General features: G+C 45.3%; 1 protein-coding gene across 4 annotated transcripts in view; it reads right to left on the bottom strand.

Moving 5' to 3' along the window:
* ITPRID2 (ITPR interacting domain containing 2) overlaps positions 1 to 14,677 on the bottom strand; it is a 72,303-nt gene extending 57,626 nt beyond the window's left edge. For all 4 annotated transcript variants that reach the window (XR_010793955.1, XM_066615833.1, XM_066616705.1 and 1 more), the window contains exons 1-3: positions 14,604 to 14,677; positions 13,556 to 13,818; positions 12,464 to 12,509 (exon numbers count right to left, since the gene is read on the bottom strand). Coding sequence is in view for 3 of the 4 variants with exons in the window: in XM_066615833.1 (XP_066471930.1) it covers positions 12,464 to 12,509; positions 13,556 to 13,736 (227 nt within the window). In the remaining variant the exon portion in view is untranslated. The remainder of the gene's footprint in view (positions 1 to 12,463; positions 12,510 to 13,555; positions 13,819 to 14,603) is intronic.
* Between the last annotated feature and the right edge of the window lie 685 nt (positions 14,678 to 15,362).

Here is a 15,362-nt window from a genome sequence, read left to right as displayed (position 1 = left end):
TATTGGGATAGCGGAAAGAAAAAGGTTGAAGACCACTTTTCTAAACAATGCAACAGGTAATTAAGATCATCACAGTACTGTACAGACAAACACAGGAGAGGTGCAACAGTGCCAAACTGGCTCCCTGGGTCAGTTACAGCTGCTCTGATGCAAATAATTAGGGCAGTTAATGTTTTTCTCCACTCCGCATGCCCATTTCTTTAACGTCTGTATGATCAGCACAAAGTCAGCAGGTGATGGTTGTGGGATTTCTCTCTCTCCCTCATTTGTACCCCACTCGGCTATCAGAATGACATAGGATACATAATAGGATTCATCCGAGTCTCTGAAATCTGCAATTCTAATCTATTAGGGAGTAAACAGCACTGGGTGTAATCAGACTGGACGCAATCAGACTATCAGGAAGTAGATATACGTACGTAACGCTGGATTATGCTTGATACATCTGTACAAGCATGGGAATGGTCTCTTACAGTGTGATATTTATTCTGAAGTAAATCCCTCCAAGTTCAAAGGGATTCACTCCCTCCCTCTCGTCTAAGTTTGGCATGGTACAGGGACTGTTGCAATAGGATAGAGCAGTTGTCCTCCAACTTTCCCATCCCACGACCCACCTTCACCATGGAGCTCAGCAAACCAAAAGTGTTGACAGTGATGTGATGATGTCAATCATGTGACCACCAAAACTTCCAGGTAGCTGAGTTTTTGCATATATATTACATAAAAAGCCCATGCTGGAGCCTTTGTGCAGCAGTCTTTGGCCCATTCCGGGCCTCATCTCATCAAGTTCTCGCTGACTTGATAGCATGTTTTTGTCAGTGAGAATACAATGTGACAAGCTGCAGGACAGGCCAAAGACCACTGCACACATTAAAAAAGATGAAAGCTCAGCAACCTAGAAGTTTTGGAGGACGGTGGGTGGCATTACGTGGCCCACCAAAAATTGGGTTGCGACCCACAGTTTGAGAAATGCTGGGATGCAGGATTACATTGTTAACAACATTCCAACAAACAGCCAACCTTTCTGAAGCTAAGTAGTCTAAGATGCTATATCAGTTTACAAAAGGCAGAAGAAGAGAGGAACTTCTGCACAGTTCTGATATCTCTGAAGGAAATGTCTCTTTAATCTGAATATAATGTAACACAGGCTCCAAATAGCCATAGCTGCACAGGGAGAAAGCAGTTTCTCTTTCCAGTTCGAGCATTATTGATGCTCCTTCTGAATCAGAAGGGACCGATCTCACAGGGAGGTCTCCTCGCCAACACATTGGCTTCCCTCCAGTACTTAAACACCTGCCTGAACAAGAATCCGACATGCAATGCAAAGGAAAGCACACGTTTGGGGAAGAGAGGCCTCTCTACAAACTGAAGAACAATAATTCTGATGATTTACCCTGTGACAAAATTCCTGCGGAGACCATGTTTGTTTTAACATGCAAACACTTCCTCAGAGTGATTTTACCCATTTTCTTCACCTCAGCACACAATATCAAGTAAATCAAACTGATGAGACTGTCCATCATGGCTCTGGTCACTGTTGCAATATAAACACCAAGATACATCTAGTGGAATTACACATGGTTTTAATCTCACAGTAATCTATAGAATTTAAGCTGCTAAATTTTCAGCTTGAAAACCCCTGTAAACTCAAGAACACCTATGGTAACTTTTACAGTTCCACCCAATGCAAACCTTAGACCAGTGTTTCTCAAATGTTGCAGCACTAGGACCCACTTTTTAGAATGACAATCTGTTGGGGCCCATGTGAAGTGATGTCATTAACCTGGAAGTGACGTCATGGCCAGTAGTGGTATCATCAAGCAGGAAAAATTTTAACACCCCCATATGACAAAATCAAATTAAGTCAGTCAGTAAATTAAAAAGTTTAAAAACTTATTTAAAATAAAGAACCACCCCCCTAAACTTCCCAAGCATCTGCTGACCTGTTTGAAGAAAAAAAAATCCCCAAACATCCCAAAGGCTGCAATCACACTTACTGGGGAATTAAGCCCTATTGACCATCATCGTTAAAAGCATATACATAGTAGCCTGTTAAATGTACAGATGTGTAACATTTACCCAAATGCAGTTGCATCAAGCCTATCTATTAAAAATAAAATACACTTTGAAATGAATGAGGACCCACCTGAAATTGGCTCACGACCCTCCTAGTGGGACCCAACTCACAGTTTGAAAAATGCTGCCTTAGATGCACCTAAGCCCACTGATGTCAATGAGATCACACATAAGACAAGCCCTGCTGGATCAGGCCATTTAGTATCTCACATGTATCATGTATCTCACAGTGGTCCACCACTATGCCTAACTTCACATAGAACTGGGCACTAAAATGTTTACTGTACATTTCTGATGTTTCACTAGTGAACCATCACACTACAGAAGCCAAGTACTTTCAGAACCAGTGCCTTACAGTGGACTCGTACACGTTTACTCAGAACTAAGTCTCACCACATTTATTTACTTACTCCCCTGTAACTTTACTTATTGTAAAGTTGTAAATTTATTTATTCCCTTGTAACTAAGTTTAGGATTGGGACTGCGGAGTTTTTACAGAATGTCAGAGTTCCATTCCTCAGATGCTTTTACTCAGAAGTAAATATATATATAACTTCTACTGTTCATACACCTGATAACATTTGGGGCAAAAATGTGAAATTAAAAGTTAAAAACTTTTCCTGTCACAATCACTTATGTATAACGGGGAGAAGATTCAGACTAGGAATTTTCAAACTCATTCACAAAGAGATCTAAAACAAATACTTAAAAGCATTACCAAAAAAATGTTTACGCTTGCCAGCTTCTCCCTGGCAGACAACCTGTTTCTTTAATAAGAACACTTTTCCCATCAAAGAATAGCAGAGAAAAGCTAAACCTGTAGAACTTCTCTTCTTACTGTAGTTATTATAGAAAGCCCACATCACTTGTGACCCAGTAAGCTGAATACTGCCCAGCAGCCATGAGTTCTGGGGTGCAAGACAACCTCCAGTCAAGGCCATGGAATCAAATCCCTGGTAGCCCTACACACAGGGTTATTAGCCTCTTTTGACGAGATGAACCACTTACGATTATGTAAGCCTGCATTAAAGAGTCAGGAGCACCACTTCCGCCAACGGCCCCCTTTCCATGTACAAAATTGTGCAACTCAACTAGCAGTCAGGATGGCTAATCTCCTGTATCTTGAACAGGAGCAGAGCAGTTTGGCTTTTCTCACACCAGGGGACAAACAGCCCCTGCCCCAATTCATATTTCTATACAACTATTATAGGGGAACAGGAATCCTGTCTGCCTATTTCATGTGGTCACACTAGCAGCAGGCTCTTGAAATACAACTGGTACAGACATAAAGGGCTGAGCATAGAACCAGGAAATCCTTGCTCCAGATTCTGACTCCATCATGAATTCACAGAAGCCTTTGAGAGAGAATTTCCCATCTGTAATATGGAGATAAGGAGAAGTGCTATAGAATTGCTAAGCACTGCTACAGTCTCACCACTCTCCAGTTCCCTCCAGGGACAATTCCCAGCACCAAAAGGGAGAGCATCTGGCTACCTCTCCTGGGAAAGGGAGGGGGTGTGTGTGTGAAATGCTTTAAGAGCAGAGGAGTTAAGTATGTACTTCCAGTGTTCCTCTGAAAAAGGGGTGTCTTGAAATCAAGATTTCAGAAAGCCAAAAGACTCCTCACTTACCACTCTTCTGTTCCAATCATTCTGTTGCTTTTTCTTGGGCAATGGAAAAAACAGTTCGTTTTTCAGTATGCTTGTCAGTATGCCTAAGATCTGCTGCATCTCAAATTCTAAAGTCAAATTTCTGCTGAAGGGAAAGTGGACTCACTCGTGATTGAAGGAAAGGGCGGCACCAACCACACAAGGTACTGACCAATATGTAGAATAAAAATAAACAGCCAGCCCAAGCCTAGGCAGTGCTAGATCTGCCTAAACCCACAGAACTCAATGGAGTCAGGTGCACCTGAACTCTATATAGGCCCAGTCTTCAAGAAAGAGACCAAGAGATGAATTTCCCCTAATTTGGCTGCTTTTTACAACAGTTGGGAGGCTGAATATATTCTCAACTCCTCGTAATGATGTTTTCTTTTGCTAGCAATGCAGGAAGCAGAAGAGTTCTGTATGTCCAACACAGATAACATTTGTCTTAATCTCCAACTGACCTGATTCAGCTAGGACAAGGATGACTTTCAGAGTCCTATTCTGGAGAAAACCGCACCCTCCAATTCTCATGTCTTTCTTGCCATTAAACCTGCCTCTGATAGCTAAAGGTGAGACCCAGGCAGGAGGCATTACAAAGGGTCTACCTCCTTTAACTTGTATAGATATCTCTATTCTTATATATTTCATGGTGAAGTCAATATCCGTAAGAGTCAATGATACGAAACTTTTTTTAAAATGCTACTGTTGATTTTATTTTCCCCTCTGTACATTCTTCCTCTCACTCTTAGATACCAATTAGAGGCTTTTGTTATTGGCTAGTTCTAATAACCACTCCCAGAACATCGAGATTAAGGAATAATCAGCGAGAACTGCAAGCAAGAGAATGAGAAATACTTGGTTCAGCCCTGCATCCCTTTAAATCAGGGCCGCTCGAACCCAGCCCAGACCTGGGGTTCGGGTGGATCCATTCACCCATTTGAGTGGCCCTTTTGGTTCTGCCCTGGCACTGCGTGAAGTCCTCCTCATTGGGAGGACAGGGATGCTCAGGGCAGCTGCATCTGCCCAGATGTCCTGTCACATGGCCTTCTGGGAAGCCGGGTAGCAGACACGACTGACCAGAGTGTCCTCTGAATGAGGAAGATTTCCTGTGGCACCTGGGCAGAATGCTCAGATGCAGTCTGGATGGGGACCACAGTCTAGGCGAGCAACTTTAAGCACCGCTGCCTTACTAATTACATTAGTCAAATACAGTTATCCCCTGGGGGCTGGGGATAAGAACAGGCCCTCAGTTTGGCTGTACTTGTCGTAAGAGGCGACTAAACAGCCACCAGGTCGATGGGACTCGTCAGCCTGGGAAGGCAGCTCATCTGAGAGAAGGAAAACTCTGATCCCAAACCTCCAATGCCTTGTGGCTACATCCAGTTATGGAAAAGGCTTCAGGAGTCAACCTCAAGGCAAAATCCGGAGCCGGAGTCCCTGAGGCAGTTTGTGACTGAACACAGTCACATTCTGGCAACTCCTGCGACGCTGCTGGAACCAAATGTATTGGCCTCTGCCTTTCCATTGGACCATTTCAGCGACGTGGAGAGGGGGGATTTGCTGCATGGGTAACAGCCTATCCTCCATACCTACTTTACCCAGGCTTCACGCGCTGGAGAGGACACTCTGTTCCAGAACCACCATTCAGAGCGTGACACCATAGTCTTCCGAGACTGAAGGATGCCAACAAGAAGTCAAATACAAATATTTTTTAAAGGGTTTCTTCCACTGTGCTGATAAATGTTTCTAAAGGTGGAGGGGGGACTTTATTTTGTGAATTGGGCTGGTAAAATAAGGGCAAAGGTTAGGAAATCAAGGGTAGATGGTTTTTCTAGGAAGAGAGATGGTAGACCCAGTCCTTGTACTTGAAGATGTGGGTCACAAGGCAACACCAGACTCAATGTGGACTTGAAAGGTAAATGGGGAAGAAGGTCCTGGCAGTGGAGTCTTCAAGGATAGACACCAGAGGAAAAAATGGGTAGAGAAGGCTATAGAATTGGGAGTGGAGACCAAAGAGAAAAACAGGCATCTTTCCTCCAGACACTAAAGACAGGCTCATGGAACAGAGATGACAGAATTCAGTAGACAGGGTGGCTGAAGGTTGAAAAGCCAGGTCAAGAGAAGCCCAGAACATGATGATGAAAAGAAAAGTGCAGGGAGAACCAAGCATGGCCCTGAGAGAACAGTTTATGGAAGATGCAGAAATCATAAGTGAAGATGAGCCTAGAAGGAACCGAGGAACCGAGGAGCTAGTGAAAAATAAAATCTGACAGGGGGAGCAAAAGGACTGTGCGCTGATACCAGGACAAGCAAGATAACTTGGAGCCTGGAGAATGAATTGAACAGCACAGTTAAAAGATGGAAAAATGACAATCCACATCTGACACACACCATGTATGACACTTTATAATATATGATAAAATGAGACAACTCCACGCACAATGCTTTGAATTCCTTGGAGGAAGGGTGGGACACAGCCACAATTAAAAAGCATGACTAAGCAGCCACATTTTTGGCTGTGGCTTTTGGTGGCTTTGGCCTCTGACTATACCTAAATTTCTTGCCATCTATACACACCCATACATGCTAATATAACTAGGGATTGCATTTGTATTTGTCAGGAATACGGCCCTGAAACAGACTGACCACATTAACCAACCAGGCCCAGAGCCAGAAGGTTTTTGTGGTGGGGAGACTTTATGAGTACACCAAGATCATGAAAAGTCAAATACCAAACAGGATTAAAAAATCCAAATACAAGTTGTCAAATTATAACAGCAGAGTCCTGAGTCACCTTAAAGAGTCACAGATCTTATTTTGGCATCATTGGACGCACAAAGTTTCCCCCCTGAGTACACTAAAGCTTATCCCATAAGACTCTCTGCTTTGCAGCTAAGATCCTATGCAGGTTTACATGCAGGCAATCTCTGCAGAATTCAGCGGGGCTCTCTCTAAGTAAGTGTGCTTAGGGTGACAGCCTACCACGACTACCCTCCAGAATTTGCCACAAATAAAATAACTCTCAAGTAAGCCATTACAGAAAGTCAGTGAAATAAAATTAAACACAACTGCTAACATTGCAAAGACTTGTTAATAATTAGTCAAAACAATGGAAGGTGGGTGTAAGTTTCCTTTGCATTGAGCAGCTAGACAGAGCATATTGCATGTGTTTCCTGTAAACAAAAGAGCTAGACTTAAAGAATAAAAGCTGAAGAGTGAGGGAAGAGACCTTAAGTTTCCCAAAGAGAGGGACCCTATATAGCCCTATATCTGAGTTTAAGAATATGGAAGTCACTGCCCTAGAATCTTAACCCTGGCACACTACCACTAAATCAGCGGAACAACCTTGTTTATTTTAAAAACATGGCTAGAAGCCTCTCCACAACCCACTTGCTTCAAAGTAGACCAATTCACTGATTACAGCTATGACACGGACTGCAGAGTGAAACAGAAGGAAATTTGTGCCTCTCAGGATGAACTGTCTACTACCACCACATTTAAGCTGAAAAGCTGTGCTTTCTTAATTAAGCCCTGAACTCAGTGTGACTTGAGTAAACATGTGCAAAACAGGGCTGTATCACTGCTATTTCCTTTTTAGAAGGATGAAAAGTGATCAGGACTTTGGCTTTGCAAATAACTTTGAAAGCAAAAAGCTGACAGCTTGCTGGTGCCTCCTTAGCCCCAGGGTGGAACTGCAATGGCTTTCCAGAGTAAATGTTGTGTTTCCATGTAGTGCAGGAAAGTATCAGGGAGTATCAAAGCAGGATTTATGGCCAAAGCAAATTATTTTGTTTCAGAATTAATTATAACATTAGTACTGCCATCACAATTGAAATGGCAAAGCCTCACGTGTACCTTCTTCCGTATTCAACACGCCTGCGGCAGACATTAATCTGAAGAATACTAACACTCTGCGCTTCAGGCAGTGTCATCCTTGGATACCTCAACAGCATATGGAGCAACATGAGAAAAAAGTTCTACACTGAACTAGATATCGGGAAAAATGCAAAAGGTGGGGAGTTAGAGGCTGGCTCTAACAAGCAAAGATGTCTGCTTGTGGAAAAAGGCCTCTGCAACCATTTCTTTAGAGACACAAGGAAGCCCACAAGATACGGAAGGGGAGAAGTTTCTGTACTGAAGTTCTACTTTTATTCCACAAGATACTGTTTGAATGACCCTGTGAAGAATACTCCCTCCCCACAACAGTCTCACTTGTCACTTGCTTAACAAAACCATGCAGAGAAGGCTATCTTGCCCATCTACAACCTACGAAGTCACCTGTTCCCAAACTCCTGCAAAGGGGAATGCTCTAAGTCTTGGGGAGGTGGGATGGGAGATGTGCCTGGACAGCACCACAGTGATTGCGGTGCCACAGAAAGCCAGGGTCATTTACACATACCGGTGGGGTGTGTGTGTGTAGCCTTCTGTAGGGTCCTGGTGCAGTAAGCTCTGGGCAGTGAGCTCAGCAGCAGTGGGGAGGCTCACAGAAGGGGCTGTAAATCTCCAAGACTCTCCAGGAGGCTTCATGACGCCCCCCTGGCATGTTGAAATGACCATGGGCCCCCGCAGTGCTGCGATCACTGTGGTGCCATCAGGGCAACCATTCCTGGGTCACTCCCCTTAAGGAGGAATGGCCCACTTCCAGTTCCCTGGTGAGTCGTGATCCACCAGTTTGGGAACCACTGTATTAAGTTGTTTTTTTTTCTTGTTTTTTTAAAAGCAAAGCTCTGCTGAAAAATTAATTCTCTTTCAAACAAGTCAGCAGGTTATAGAAAAATTAAATGGCATTTTTCTCCCTCTCTCAATCTTGCATTTTAGATGAAATTGTTATTCACAATAGATCAGAGAGAGATGCAGGGTCTAAATGCCAGGCTTTCGGTGCAGAGCAAACATTGCAAGCCTTTATACCTCCTGGCCACCCACCCCATTTACACAGAGACACTTTGATTCACGCATCTGTCTTTTAAGCCAGACTGTTAACAGAATCCAAAAACAAAGGTACAAAAACCATCAACAAGACATCTTTTCCAGCTCTTACTAGAATGAGTCACTTGGGTATCTGTTTACTGTGGACCCAGTCCTATCCAACTTTCCAGCACCGATAAAGCTACAATGGAACCCCGGGGTAAGGGAACAAGCATCCCCTTACCTTGAGAAGGCCTCCCTGACTGCCTCCCCACCACAGGATGAAGCACATGCCCTGTTGGCACAACTGAAAAATTGGATAGGATTGGGCCCTAAGAAAACTTCTTCTAAAGATTAGGTTTGAGATTTATAACCTACACTTACATGAGGTTTCTTGTGGGACAGACCAGCACCAGCAATGCTCCAACATCAAGTGTGCCCAGAATCTCCACTGGGCCTACTAAGGAAAGAGGATGAATCAGCACTCCTAACTTTACAGGTACACCTCAGTGGCTCTGCGTAAGAGTTCATTTTGAGACTTTCAGTTTGGGGTTTTGGCCTGTAAATGCTCGTGTTCTGGATGTAGTTATCGGTATCAACTAGGACTCTGCAGCATATGCTGCAAAATTCACATTCTGTAGGTATAGAAAGAGTGACCTTCAGGGAAAACTGTCAAGAAAACTTCCTATTATAACAATATATCCCCTACTAACTAGGTAAAAGGCACTTTTTCAAGTGGGTGCTCCTCCTTTATTTAGCAGGGGGAGAGTAACTGGCCCTCCTTACCCCAACAGTGTCTTTTCTAGTGGCTGCCTGCTGGTATTCTTTTGCATCTTTTTAGATTGAGAACCCTTTCGGGACAGGGAGCCAGTAGTTATTTGATTTACTCTGTAAACCGCTTTGTGAACTTTTTGTTGAAAAGCAGTACACACAGACACAGACACACACATATATACACACACACATATATATACATATATATATACACACACACACACACACACACACACATTATATACACACACACACACGCACAAACAGTTAATGGTAACAATAATAATATAATATACAATTTTAAAAAATCACGGTTCACATTTTATGAGCATTGCATAAGAAAACAAAGTTGTGTTTGTATGTATTACTATAACATGCCTCAATATGTAAACAAAACAGAATTCTGAATTTTAAAATAATGGAATTTTAAGTTTTGCAAGGATTCCCCATTTACTCCATCTTATGGGCAACCCCTCAAAAGTGTAACAACCCGTTTGTCTCATTGATTAAAAGTTCTGAACACAAAGGAAAATGCCGCAACCTTCAATAACTGCTGCTCACAACTGGCATGATTAGCCAAGAGCAAAGAGAACGAACCAAAAAATATCCTTCATTTCTTCCCAGACTAGCAGTTCTTCGACAAAAGGAACAAAAAGTCCTTTGTAGGAATTTCAGGGGGCAGGCTCTGTCTTTGACTTACATGCATTTAACTGAATGGAGCACTGCAAATACAACTGTGAATGCATGTAATTGGGGTGGAGCCTGTCACCATGATCCAATCTCCCCACCTCCCCCACCCCACTTCACTAAAGTGCTTTAGAATATCTGAAAAGGGCAACTGTATCCATGGTACGGTCAAAGCAAAATCAAGGAACTGCAGTGACAGGCCCCAATGCTGATACTGGAGCAAATTTTATGTGTTAAACTAACACAAGAGAGAACCATAGAGATAGCGATTGGGATCCAAAGGGATGCTTCAGGTGCTTGTGGGTGCTTCGGTATTCCCAGTGGAATTTTAGAGTTTGTTCCCTTTGAATAGCAGGCACTATCCCCACCACCACGCCATTCCATGCTCTGCAACTGAAAGTCCTCTCGGTATCAACAGCGGTTGTCTACATTACTGCATTGCATGAAGGGCTGGTACTGAGAAACTCCAGTGTGGCCCAAAGGAGTCTCTGCCAGAAATGGAAACAAGTGGCGCTGCTCTTTGGACCCTGGCTGATAAATTAAGAGGCCAATAAATTAAAAGATAAACAGTTTTAACACATGGATAAAAAATTATATGGGACAAAATGAGGAAACAATGTAATTTTATCTTTAATTCAGATACACAGAATCTTGATGTGCTTATTTGCCAGCAACTAACATCACCGACCAAGTGCTGTTTTTCTAAGTGACAATTTCTAGGTCACACCACACTGCACATGTACCGGTTGCACTGAAAATGGGAGGGAACAACTATTTTGGCAGCTCTGTTTTAAATCTTATCTCAGCAAACCGCATAGAAAGGGGGAAAGGCTCAAAATAGATTGTGTGTCACTAAGAATACAGAGGTACCGAGCCAGGGTTTACACAAAAGCTCCACCTCCTGAACATTTTATTTTCCTCAGAACTGGTTCATTTCTCGTTTCTTCTTCCAAACTCCCCATTTTAAAAATCCTAACTCCCTCAATGAACAAAATGAAAGTTTTACTTACAAGAATAAAGCGTTTCTGAAATGATATCAGAATGATTGCTAGAGAAAATGTATTGTGTTTTTAAGTTATGTTTTCACCCACCCCTCCTTTAAGACGGTCCAGACAACAAAACTGGTGTCCCGCTGTTATCCTGGTAATGACCCTGTGAGGTAGGTTAGGCTGAGCAAGAGTGTCTGCCCCAAGGTCATCCAGCTTAACAGCTGTATGGGTTTGAACTGGGTCTTTTCCACCAAAGGCTGCAAACCTAAATATACTGTACAGACAATAAGTCCCAATGAATTCAGTTAAACTTAATTCTGAGTAAACATAGTTAGGCTGACATCCCATACATACTTACCTAGTAGTAAGGCCCATTGTACACAGTGGGATTTGCTTCTGAGTAAACATGTATAGGATTGCAAGGTATACCCCCCTCCACACACACACACATGCACTTTAACCACTATGCCACATCACCTGGACCATCACAGTTGGGAATTCATTTGTTCCAAACTCAGTGAGAGCACACTGAGCATTCAGAAACCTCACCTATACTATTCTAATGGAGTCCATTTTTCTTAGGAAAAATGATATTACCAGATGTTAAGCTGAGTAAATAATGACCCTGAAAGTTAACTATATTTCAACAGAACCCACTTCCAAGCAACAACAATGAGGTTCCCCAATAGGTTACTAAGCATGATAACATGGAAGGAAATCCAACTAGTTGCAATTCGATTTACTTTCTGGTACAAGCATTTAGGATCGTGGTCATAATATATTTAGCAACACAGCTGAAACTGCAAAGCAGAGAGAGAGAGAGTTAGCGAGGACAGAAGACAGCCTTTATCTCCAGACAACACTTCATTTATCTACTAACTGTGGGTAATGCCTGCCATTAGGACAAAGAACTTCTAGTCCCAAACAAGCGCTGCAGTGTCCTGACTATTATCATATGCTCTGTCTCTAAACCAATCACTACTGACCAAATCATTTTTCTTTTACTCCCTGAATGCTGCAAGTCTTCACCTACACACAAGAAAATAAAATAAAAAAGACTGCCACTCCAACACTCTGGTCACTATCCAACACAGAGTTAGGTGCACAAGTCTACCTGAAACAAATGGGATTAAGCAGGCTGTGTCACCCACATTTACTCAAAAGTAAGCAATCTGCGGAATCTGCTGCTGTGTAGAACAGTCTGAGATTGGGGATTTTATTGTTGAAAAGTGGTACATAAATGCTCAATAATAATACCATTAGACAACAAGCCTCAAACATCAGGGAAGTTCTTAATACTATAAGAACAGCAAGAACAGGCACCATCCCTGCCTAGAATTAAAATGCACACTCGACTATGAATAATTCTTTAAAAGTACTTACCTGCAATCTTTAAGCCATATTGCAATCTTTTCATTTGGAATATTGCCTAGAGGGTGGAGAGAGATGGGAGAAGGGCAGGGAGGGGGAAGCAAGGTGTTATAATTGCATTAAAAAAAGTCAAGGGTTTACCCAGACTACTTTCTTGCTGGCTTTCAAGGGCCCCATTAAACTAAATGACACGCAAACAAGCCAATGCACAAAATTAATAAGTACCTATGAGCAAACCTGGTAACACCGCCTTAATTGTTACAAGGAAACCAAAGCATACAATTGGGAGCCTAGCAGCCCAATCCAAAACACCTCCCTCTGGTGTTGTCATTCTGTACATGCCAAAGGGCGAATTAACATGCACAGGACTGGTGCAGGACAAGCTTACAGGGGAAACTGTCTCTCTGAAATCAACAGGATTTACTTTCCTGTTTCCAATTCCAGCCTTAAAAGATTACAAAATAAAAGTTGCATCCACTGTTTAGATTACAGCAGAAAGCAAAGAAGGATCTCGAAGCACCTGAAAAACTAATAGATTTCTGTGGCATCAGCTTTCCCTAGAGCCCACTGATGTAGTTCTCTGGAGCCAGGGTAACCAGACATCATCTTTTCCCAGGACATATCCTCTTTTTGAGCCTCGTGTCCTGGAAAAGAACTTTAACGTCCTCCTTTTCCCCCTTGAGCAGGCAGCACAGAGCCTTCTCTTGGCCTTCATGAATTACATCTAAGAAGTTACATGCAATATAGTTTTAAGCTTAATAATAAGTAATATAGTGTTTAAATCAGCCACGTGAACTCAGCAGAGAAGTGTTTTTAGTTTTCATTTTGCCATGTCCTACAGTTTTCTGGGATGCCCTACATTTTGGGGTGCCTTGTCCTCTTTTGTGGTTATGACCTCTGGTCACCCTGTCTGGAGCATGTACTCCCTGGAGTGGATTGTCATCCCCCACCCCAACCCAAAGCTTATGGCACATGGATCAATGTGGAGTCTTAAGGATGCCACCAGACTCTTTGCTGTGGTTCACCTTTTGCTCCCCTGGGTGACCCCCGATCCCCACTACTACATGGGTGCTGGGGGAGAGGACATGCTGGTAGGGCACAGACCTCCTTCCGCAGCCAGGGGCAACTTCCCACAGGCGATCTCCTGCTCCGCCGCTTCTGGGGAGAGCCGCTCCGCCTCCGAGGCTTGCCAGGAGTCCCTGCTCTTCGCCCAGGCCTTCCTCTTCTCCACCGCTCCTTGCCACTCGCCACTCACGGCGGCCGCCGCCACCTCGTCCTCCTCCATCGGGACTGGGAGAGCCCGATCGCTGCTGCTGCTGCTGCTGGAGCTCTCGCTGCCCACTCACGCCTTGCACAGCGACGCCAACCTGCAAGAGGCGCGGAGGCGGGTCCGTTTGCGCGCAATGGGAAGCCGCTCAGCTCAGCGCAGTTGCTACTCCCAGCCTACAAGGAGGCGGAAAGACCGCGGGGGGGAGGTGCACCCAACATCTGTCCAGCTCTCCCAAAGCTCCACAGCTGGAGGAAAGCAGCAGCAGCAGCCGCCACAGAACCCCCCTCCCTTCAGCACATCTGGGACCCCCAGCATCAGGACGCCTCCTTCCCCTGCACAGCCTTGCCAGCGTTCTCCGCTTGCAACACAGTAGCAGCGAGCACATCGGAAGACCCGAGATCAGCCCTGCTTCTGCGTTTCACGGCTCCCGGCCGTGCCCAGGCTCCCCAGAAGACCCGCTCCACCCCCGGGGAGCGCTGCCTGCGTGGCGGGGGTCAGCAGCCCCAGCCGCTCCGAGCTCGCCAAGGGGAGATCCACAGCTCCCGAGGGGGGAAGGCTCGACCCACACCAGGGGAGGAGGCCCGCCCGAGCCGGGGAGGGAGGGAGAAGCAGAGAGTCGACTCAATCAGGGTGTTCCTCTTCGCCCTACCCCGGGGAAAGGGGCCGCAGTGGCTGGGAGCAGATCCTCCTCTAGGGGGACTAGTTGGGGAGGAGGAGGACCCTCTGGACTACCTGGGAGGGTCACAACACCACTGCGGGGGCAAAGGGGAAGTCCGCCCTTCTCCCCCTGCAGCCAACCAAAGGAAGCGGAAAGTTCCTGCAGAGTCACTTGGGAAGGGACTGCAAGACGCGCGTCCCCCAGGACAGCCCTGCACCACTCACGTCCTCCTGGGCTCCTCCGCCCAGGATCCTCTCCGGGTCAGAGCGGCAGCAGCAGCAGCGAGGGCGCCTCTCCCTGACTTCCTCATACCTTCGCAGCTGCTGGGAGACCAGTTGATCGCTGCCGCCGCCGCCGCTGCTGTTGTGTCGGCGGCTACCCACGTGACGGGACCCAAGACAAACAGGGCCGGTGGCTCGTCCTCCCTCCTCCGCCCCTGGTGTCGTGCAAAGGGGGAAGTGGAAGAGGGGAGGGGGTCGGGGGCGGGGGGAAGCCGGAGCGGAGCGGGCCCTGGGTGAATGGCACGGGCCACACACCAGCCACAGTGTGGATGTGAGCCAGGACAATATGTGACACACACACAGAGCCACCAGCAGCAGTGTGAGGTGTCCCAGGATCATATGTTACACACACACCAGCACCACTGTGGGATGGACACCAGGAAAATATGTGACACACACACACACCAGCCACAGTGTGAGATGTGTGCCAGGACAATATGTGACACCCACACACTCACACACAGCCACCAGCCACAGTGTGGAATGTTCGACAGGACAATATGTCACACACACACCAGCAACAGTGTGGGATGTGCGCCAAGATATGTCTCACACACACACACACACACACACACCAACAGCGGGATGCACGCCAGGATGCTCTGTCTCTCACACACACACCCCAGCAATAGTGTAGGATGAGCATCAGGATGCTATGCAAGACCTGAAAGGGTGCCAGCAGGACTATGCTTTTATTAACCC

This window comes from Tiliqua scincoides, chromosome 1, assembly GCF_035046505.1.
Source record: "Tiliqua scincoides isolate rTilSci1 chromosome 1, rTilSci1.hap2, whole genome shotgun sequence".
Lineage (NCBI taxonomy): Eukaryota > Metazoa > Chordata > Lepidosauria > Squamata > Scincidae > Tiliqua > Tiliqua scincoides.
The sequence above is the reverse complement of the archived record's forward strand: the minus strand, read 5'-3'. Positions and strand labels throughout refer to the sequence as shown.